The 9,297-nt window shown below is 42.9% G+C and overlaps 1 protein-coding gene across 1 annotated transcript; it reads left to right on the forward strand.

The window, feature by feature from the left end:
* Positions 1-887: 887 nt before the first annotated feature.
* On the forward strand, positions 888-8,710 carry GID8 (GID complex subunit 8 homolog). Its single transcript, XM_062642339.1, has 5 exons — positions 888-1,044; positions 2,244-2,373; positions 3,520-3,716; positions 4,331-4,528; positions 4,839-8,710. Exons 2-5 carry the CDS (start codon positions 2,256-2,258, stop codon positions 5,010-5,012), a joined length of 687 nt encoding a protein of 228 aa, XP_062498323.1. The 5' UTR covers positions 888-1,044; positions 2,244-2,255; the 3' UTR covers positions 5,013-8,710.
* Positions 8,711-9,297: the final 587 nt, after the last annotated feature.

Raw genomic sequence — 9,297 nt, forward strand, 5'->3', positions numbered from 1 at the left:
ATTATCTGTAAGTGAAATTACATTTTTATGAGCAGTTTCATTTGCAAAATAAAAGTTGTACGTCTTCTGCCCACTGTCCATGTTAACACACAAACCGAGGTGCATTCTTGTTTGCTGTGGAGTGCTTTGAGTCACAAACCCCACTGGGTTTAACCATAGTCAGTTTATTAACTCTCCTCGGCAGCCAAGACAAATTCTGTCAGAGATCACAAACCACAGCCCTCAGTTCATATCGATGTGGAAACCGGTGGAACTTTACTAGCCGTGACTTGCAGCAGACTCTCCTCCGTTCCCACTATCGTGACAGGGCCAACTCTGTCACAGCAGCCCCAGCTCAAATGGCCAGCCCTTGCCAAGGAAGGCTCTAGAACAACTGTTTTGGTCCTGAGGACCCTGCTGTGTCCGTGTAGGTGCTCACACAGGCTGCCGGTGCACCGAAGCAGGGACCAAACCAACGAAAGCATCAATTTCTGCCTCGGTTGTTACTGCCGGTTGTCGTCCCCCTCCCACCGAGGGCCATTATTAACGTGCCAGGCAGGGACGTGATCCACCGAGCAGTCGTGGGAGCTCCTGCTGAAGGTGGTCGTGACCGCAAGTGGAAGCAGCACAGGCCCGGCCCAGCCGCCTGCCCTGCGGCCGCGAGGGATGGTGGGTAAGGAACGAGACCTGGCCCTCTCCCCCGCTGCGCGCATCGGCCTCCAGTGACCGCGATCCCGCGGGCTAGCGCTGCCGCAGGGCTGCGCCTGAGCGGCACAGCACCCCTCCTGCTGCCATCCTGCTGCCATCCTGCAGCAGGACCGGACACATCCCACCCCGGCCTCCGCGGCTCTGACGCGCCGCCACCGCTGCGCCGTCTCTATGGTACCCCCGGCGGGGTGGCTCCACACGGACGGGTGTACAATCCCTCCCGCGGGCCGCCTCTATGGTTACATCTTCTTGCTGATTGGCCGAGAGGACGGCTCTCGCGAGATCCGCGCCAGCGGCCTGGCGGAGGTGCTGGAGGCCCCGTGTTTGTGCGTCGGAGCCGGCACCGCGGCGCGCTCGGTAAGATGGCGCCGGGCGGTCCGCGCCTGCCCTCGGGGGGACGGGGGCTGCCGGGGCCCTTCCCGTGGCCCCGCGGTTCAAACCGCTGCCGCCTGCTGCGGGTGGTGGGGAAGCGCTGGGCCTGTGGCGAGCGCGGCCGAGCGCTTCGGTGTCACGGGCCCCGTGGAGGGCCAGCGGCTCGGCGGGCCGGGGGTTGCGAGGCGGCGGAGGAAGGTCGGGGTCCCCCAGCGGGTGAACGTCCCTTGTGTTTCGGGTCGCCACAGCCCGTTGTGGCGGGAGCCCAGTTCCCCGCCGCGTGGGTTGGGTTGGGAGCGGTGTGAATGCGGAGCCGGGGCCCGATCGGCTCCTCGGCGGGCCCCGGGTTGATGGGGCCTCCAGCCGGCCGGTTCACCCGGGCGCGGTGGGGGTTTGGCGGTAGTTGAGAGAAGGAAGAACCTGTTGGAAGCGGCTGGTGATGGGAAGGCGCGCTGCCGCTCGTGTTTGCCTGCGAGGGGTGGCGGTGCCTGTTGCTGTTGTTGTTGCCGCCTCTCCTCCCCTTTCGCTGCCCCGTGATCGTGACTTGGCGGTAGCAGTGGTTAAATACCGGGTTTAGCAAAGCGCTTTGCTTACCAATCGGGTAATAAATGTCTAGAGAAATACTGTGAGATAACATTTTAATAGTACCATTGACAGGAGCACTTTTGGGGACAGCAAAGCTAAGCGTAAGTCTTTAGTTGTACATTGGGTAATGTAGTGTGTAGTTTTGTAGCTGTACAAAGTATGGAGCTGCCCAGACTAAGTTTTGGGGAACACTTCAAAGCAAATCCTGCATACATAGGCTTTGCTTTAGAAGTTTGCTACGCTTTTTTTCTGGCTAGCTGTCAAACTCTTTGATTAACTTTTTCACACAGTGGTGTGTGTCCTGTATGAATTCCAACCAAGGTTTAGTTGGAATAAGCAAAAGAAGATGGTATTTGAATGTTTTATTCTGATGACTGATGAAAGCAGCTTTAGAGACTGGCTGGTAGATGTGAAGGTGTGCAGGAACGAGGAGGAGGAACATATAAAATTGTGGTTTGAGATAAAAGGCTCTCATTTGGTTTATTAGTTTAGAAGATCTCATTAAAAAGATACAAAGATGGTAGTAACACGGTGCTTACACACATTAAACTCACTGCTGCTTAAATTCTGTTAAATGAGATGCTTTTCTTTTCTTGTAGTAAGAGTCCAGGATGAGTTATACAGAAAAACCTGATGAAATCACAAAAGATGAATGGATGGAAAAACTTAATAACTTGCATATCCAGAGAGCAGACATGAACCGCCTTATCATGAACTACCTTGTTACAGGTAACAGTGAGTAGTGATGCTTAGGAGGCTCTTGAACAAATGTCACTTACTTTCTCAAGGCAGTTTTGGCTGGAATGTACCACTCAATTGAGTGAAATCAAGAGCTTTGAGGACTTGGTGATTGCTGTTGGCTGCTCTTAGAAATGTACAACTGCTCTTGTGTAAACTGACCAAGATTTAGGTTCTGAGCCGTTACCATGTAATAGAAGTAACATTCATAAACCTTAACTCCTCTGCTAAAAGATATAGAAAAGAGTGTTTTCTGGAATGCTGTAAAGAAACACAACCTGGTTTTGTATGATGTCCTTTTTTTGTGCCTTCAAACAGACTTCAAGGTTTGTTGCATTTGTTAAATAACACTCTGAAAGCTGTACAGAGCTATCAGAAACAAGTTTTAACTGGCTGGGAAGATAAACTCTTAAAAGGGCACTGTTGACAAAACAGCTTGAGACCAGAAATATTAACCCCTACAGCACATTGCCTAGCTTTATACTTAGAACAATCAAAACTCCTCGGAAATTGTCCTTAGCAATTATGATACATACCAGGAGACTAAGCTGTTGCCTGGGTGGAGGCATTTGTGTCCCATCTACACCCTGTTTACACTGGTGTGTAGGTAAAGCCTCTGGTTTGAAGGAAGAGCATCTCAGTGGGTGGTATAAATCATTTTTGTGTATATGAAAACATGACTTTGCATGTGAAATAGCTGTTCTAACTTTTAAAAAGTATAGTTACAGTACTTGTGTAGTACTTTATAGTATAAGAAAGCAGTGTTCTGCTGTTAATACTGCTAGGGCTGTAGAAACAGATTTGGGGGCTGGAGGGTGAAGCAAAAGTGCCCAAATCTTGGAAATCCCACTTTGGAATAAGCACATTGCTCTAAGTATAAAGCAGACTTTCAAGTTAAGAGGTGTGGGATTACAAGTTGCATGCATCTTTAGAGAAGGCACATGAATTAAGAATGAATTATGTCCTGTTAGATGTCTGTTGGATGAATGCTTATTTAAATAGAGAAGAATTTAGTAGCAGTTTGGATTTAATCTTTAAAAACCCCAAATGAACAAGCAGTACTCAAGTCTCTTCATTTAAACTGATACTTAAGTGTTGAAGGAAATGTGTTTTATAGGTAAAATGTTTCTATTTCAGAGGGCTTTAAAGAAGCAGCAGAGAAATTTCGAATGGAGTCGGGAATTGAACCCAGTGTTGATTTAGAAACTCTGGATGAAAGAATAAAGATTCGAGAAATGATATTGAAGGGACAGATCCAAGAAGCCATTGCATTAATAAACAGCCTCCATCCAGAATTGCTAGATACAAACAGATATCTTTACTTTCATTTGCAGGTAAGGACAAGTGGCAAACTTTGTTTTAGAGTTTGTTGAGAGCAGTGCAGACTTTAGCAGCGTGTTGGGAGGTTTGTGTGACAGAACATAGATGCAGTTTCAAGTGTTTGTTCTTGGCATGGTTCTGTAGCGATAGGAGACTTTGTGGCATGGTGCAGGAACTATTATATACAATTAGCAACATGAAAACTTACAACAGTAGCTATGGTCTGTGGCTTAACCAACTTCAGTTACTGTTAGCTTGAATTTTAGTAGCTCTACTTTGCAACAACTGAAAAAGCAGTGTGTTATCAATATTATTCTCAGACTAAAACCAAAACACAGCCCTGTACCAGCTGCTAAAATGAAAATTAACTCTATTCCAACTGAAATCAGGGCATTTGAGTAATGCTTCTTTTCAAAACATGTTATTCAGAAGCATCAGGTTGCCTTTTTGAGCAGATTTTTGAGACATGTCTGCTGCTTTTCTCGCACATTAAGAACAACTGACCTCAAACTATTAAAGTATGGATTAGTGTTTGCCTCCAGTTTCGCACTAGTGTCTGAATATTACAGCCTTGACATAATGAAGATTTAATTTCTTTAGCTAATATTGCTGTATCTTCCTTATGTAGCAGCAGCATTTGATTGAGCTGATTCGGCAGCGTGAGACAGAAGCAGCTCTGGAATTTGCTCAGACCCAATTAGCAGAGCAAGGGGAGGAGAGCAGGGAATGCCTGACAGAAATGGAGCGCACGCTGGCTTTGCTTGCCTTTGATAATCCTGAAGAATCACCATTTGGAGACTTGCTTAACATGATGCAGCGACAGAAGGTAGTCCTTTTGCAAAAGGAAATCAATGTCTTTTATTAATGTGTGATGAAAATAATGTCCAGATATTGTTGATATATTTAGAAAAATAATGTATCTAATGGTTACAAAAGAACAGAAGTATTTCTTAAGCAAGATTCAAAAAACATGAAGTGTTCAACTACTTGGCTCTCTTGTTTTCTCCACGCTCATAGTCTGAGGAGCTTTGTCCTGAGGAATTAGCACACTAGGTGTGATCTTTGCAATGTCTTTGTGACATTAGCAGTGTTAATCATACAAAGGCTGTTACTGAACTCCAGTATTTCTTTTCCAGGTATGGAGTGAGGTTAATCAAGCTGTTCTAGACTATGAAAATCGTGAATCAACACCCAAGTTGGCAAAATTGCTGAAACTACTACTGTGGGCTCAGAATGAGCTGGACCAGAAGAAAGTGAAATACCCCAAAATGACAGACCTCAGCAAGGGGACGATTGAAGAACCCAAGTAAAACGTGTGCAGATGGACATCAAACAATCCTAGTACTGCACAGTATACATTTATATCAGTCTGTGACTGAAATATTTTTACTACAGTACAGCACTCAATTCAGATTTTTCAATGAACATCGAATTTGAAGGGAGAAAAGTCCCTTTTAAATGCTGCAAAAACTGCATTGAAAGGCGCTGTATCTCTTTGAAAGTCTGACTTAGGCTATGCACTATAATACCTTTTTAAAAACCAAGTGAACAGGACAGGAACAAGAGCATTTTTAGAAGTACAGAACTCAAAACTTTCTAATTGGCTACTGATGCCTAGTTTAGTGGCCAGCGAGTTAACACGGTGTTATATTGGCAACTATTCAGTTCAGTTTAACTGTTTCCTGTTTGAAATGTGTATATAGAACAGTGAATATTTTCTACCTTTAAGTTATAGACAGATACACATTCCCCTTCAAAGTAACTGGTCAAGTTTTCATCTATAAACTTTGCAGTAAGGTCAATGTTTTGCTTAGGAAATAGTGTACAAACTTGTAAATCATAATTTAAGGAATTATTTTGTTTTTGTTTTCCTTGTTTCTGACTTTTCTGGTGCTTTATATGGTGAGAGCTGTATTCATAATGGATCAGTGACCCATCTTTTCAGGAGGAGTATTGTTGGAAAGAAGTTTCTTTTCCTTCATTTTCACTAATGACCAAAATGGCCCCCAGAGGCATTAGTGGGTTTTTCTTAACAGGGCCCTTTCCCCACTACATTCACTTTGCAGCTGTGGACACTGCACTGATTCCAGCAGGCTACAAAAGCTTTGAAGGCTGCTGGATGTTTGTAAGCTCAAAGACATCTTGTGTTAGGAAATCCGGTGGAGGGGAGGGGTGCTTGTTGAAGCCTCTGATGCATCATCTTGTGCAGGATCTGCCTTTGTGCTTGCTGAGTAAGAATCGTAGTTTTAGAGCTACTTGGGCTGGTTTTGCCTTGAGCTGAGCAGAGCCGGGCTGTCTAAAACCAGAAATTTCCTTGTTTCTTTTTCAATTCTTCCATACCTTTCTGAAGAGATGCAGTTCGTCTTCACCTGTATTTGTTTAATGACTGTCCTCACTCCACTTAGGATTATAGTTTTAATGTTTTACATGTGAAGTCCAGACTTTCAAGTCAACAAATTGTAATCTTCTGGGTATGGGATGCTCTGGTCGACTTAGTTTTGCAGCACTGGGGTATGTCCAGTGGTAGTAAGCACTAATCTTGCCAAATCAATCTCTAGGTTTTTAGGTCTGTATATCAAGTTATTACAGATTCAGTTAAACAAAGACTAAACTGGTGGGTGAAATAGCTTAACATCATGGAACGCAGGCAGTTGTCACACCGGTCCCATACTGTACATAATCTAGTCTTGTATGGTAGATATTACCCTGTAGAAATGAAACTTAGTTTTCACTTAATTTTACTGGAATACTTACGCATTAAACTGTATAAAGCTTTGCAGATACACCTGATTTAACGGGATCTAACAAAACCTGTTACTGATTGCATTACTGTGAACACTGTTTACTTGTGGAGCTATTTTCTGGGTGGGGGGGGAAGCCGTTGTTTGTTAAGCAGCTATTAGAGTTTTGGAGCGCCAAGGTTAAGCTAGATGGTGGATATAACAAAATTACTTGTTCCCGTTTCTTCCTGATCATTCTGTTCTCCACTTTGAGGCATTTGTGGTATGGAGATCTTCAAGTTTATACAGAAGAAGCTGACAGTAGCCCCCCAACTACAACAGCCTTCACCCAGGCTGGTTATTCTAACACCAGACTTTTAACAGTTGTGGGTTTGTTTTGTTTGTTGGGTTTTTTATTTTTTCCCTTCTTTTTTTTTTTTTTTTTAATTTTACTTTATTTTCTTAAGTTTATTTTCTTCTTTTTTTCCTTTTTTCAAGTCGGTTGATGTCTGAAAACCATGTGTGACTTTTAGTTTGTGAGAAACTGTATGGTTTAATATAACTTTGTTTAATAACAAACCGCAGAAACAAAACTGGAATAGCTCTTAATTTCTTTGTATAGAACTGATCAGCTTTTCCTCTGTTCCGACACGGGGGGTGGTGGTAAATGTCATCTAAAGCTTGTCCTGGTTGAAGTGGAAAGTGGAGCATTTTTGTGGCATTTTTCTCCATGAGAAATGCAGTATTAGAGTCCTGGTTGAGAAGTTCACTGTACTTCTAGAACGCTGCATTAATTTCTTACAGTCTTTGGACACAGATTGAGCATAGATTACTTGAATTCTCACTAGCTTGTGGTGTTGGGTTTGGGTTTGGGTTTTTTTCCCATTATAAAAGGCACCTGTTTTTTAAGGGGTTTACTATCAAATTAGCATAGAACTATTTCCCTTTGTTTTTATGAACATGCCACATTGATAAGCAGCTTTAATCTGTAAAGTTTTTGGTAACTGCAAGAAAATATTCGAAAGCTATGCATTTTAGAGAAAGCATAAAGGTAGTGATATTGGTACTTCTAAGGATCTTTATATTAGTGTATATAAAATAGTTTGCATATACAAATATAATATATAATCTGTTTGAAATATTCTTGAATGGTAGGGGCTGTGAAACATTATAATTTATGGAAATATTGTACACAGTAAACAGACGTCTCAGTACACGAATGAACTTTTGTCATATGCATGAGAAGTGTCTTCTTTGGTGACTACTAATGAATGGGATTTTGCTAACCCATTTTTGTTAGATAACCACTTTAACAAATACTATTAAACACCACTTGGATCCGTTTGCTTTAGTGTAAAAAAAGTACATCTTTTGTTCCACTTAATTTAGATCAACATGAGAATAACTTTTATAAGAGGGTTTGTTCCAGACTCAACAGTGGCAAACCTGGTAATGAAACATTGTACACTACAGTCATTCCTCCCTCTCCTCAATCTTTCTCTTGTTGAAAGCAAATATGATTTCTTTCATTAAGACACAAAAACAGTTGGGTTGTAAAATACCCTGTCTTAAATGCCACTGTAGAAAGGCTCTGTGTCCAGTGTGGTTTAGGCTCCAAATCTCTGTTTGCAAAACCTATCACCTCCTTAATAACGGTCATCTTTGCTGTTGCTATGTCTTGTTCTGCCTGTCAAATCTAAGCTAAACCGTGGCTGCTCCTGTTGTACAATGGAGTCATTAGTGAAGGGGGGGGATATAATAGGTTTCCATGAAGATTGGTCATACTTTCTGAGAAGTACTTACCAAACTCTTTAATTTTATATAGCTGGAAAACAGAGGCTGCTGCACAGAAGCTATCAGCATTTTAAGTAAAGCATTTCTTCTCAAGACTTTTGAAGAGGCAAACATATACTGCTTGAAACCAGGTGAAGTACCGCTCTCTCTGTAAGGTGATTTCATTGAATCACTTTCAGCTTCTTCCACCCGCACTAAAAGAAAAATTGAAATGAATGTGGAGAGCACTTATGTAGCATTTAAGATGTGTGAAATTACCTGGAAAGAACTCTGTCTCCTTTCCTCTCCTTGTACATATAGGGGAAGCCATTACATTATTCTAGGATGGTTTTACTGGTTTTAATTTGTAAACTTTGCTTTGTATGCTTGAGTATAAGCTTAAAAGCATTACTTCAAAAGAATCCTTGACTAGTAGATGAGTGTTGCTCAACTTATTTCAAACCACTTTCTGTCCAAGTTTGTTAAGAAGCTTATTAAATTGAGTTGGAGTGTGATCCTGTGTGTGTTATCTTCACGGGTAACAGGGCCTCCTGCTGTCAGCCACAGCTGAAAGCATCCTGGAGGTGCTTACCTCAAAAAATAGAGAAGGATATGGAGTCATATGTTGCCATAAATCTACCTTTAGCAAGTTGAGTTGGGCTCTGGCCTGCTCTGCAGGTGTCTCTTCCATCCGGAAGTGCTGTAACTGGTCAGTATCTGCTCGTACTGTCATGTTCTTGATGAAAAGGGACAAGTTGGGTCTGTGGCTGTTGTGTGAGCAACAGTGTCCCCAGCCGTGCTCGATGTTCCTAGTCCAGTTATCAGCTCACTGCTTCGAGTGCTCAGCTGAGCAGGGACAAAACACAAAAGCTGATGAACAGCACCCTCCAAAGGATTTGTGCTTCTCAATGGATGTGTTGAGGTGCTAGAAGTGATTTTTTATTCATTTCCTATCCCCTCCTGCCTTCATATGATAAAATTGAGGGTGAGATCACCCAAACTACCTCTTCTGGGGGGCACATTGATGTATTCATCAAATGGGGATTCCAGCAACATGCTGCTATTTCTCACCCACTTGGGGGAACTCCTGCGTGGGAGCTGC

Source organism: Pezoporus occidentalis, unplaced genomic scaffold, assembly GCF_034315485.1.
Source record: "Pezoporus occidentalis ecotype Australia unplaced genomic scaffold, CSIRO_AGI_Poc_V1 ctg70, whole genome shotgun sequence".
Lineage (NCBI taxonomy): Eukaryota > Metazoa > Chordata > Aves > Psittaciformes > Psittacidae > Pezoporus > Pezoporus occidentalis.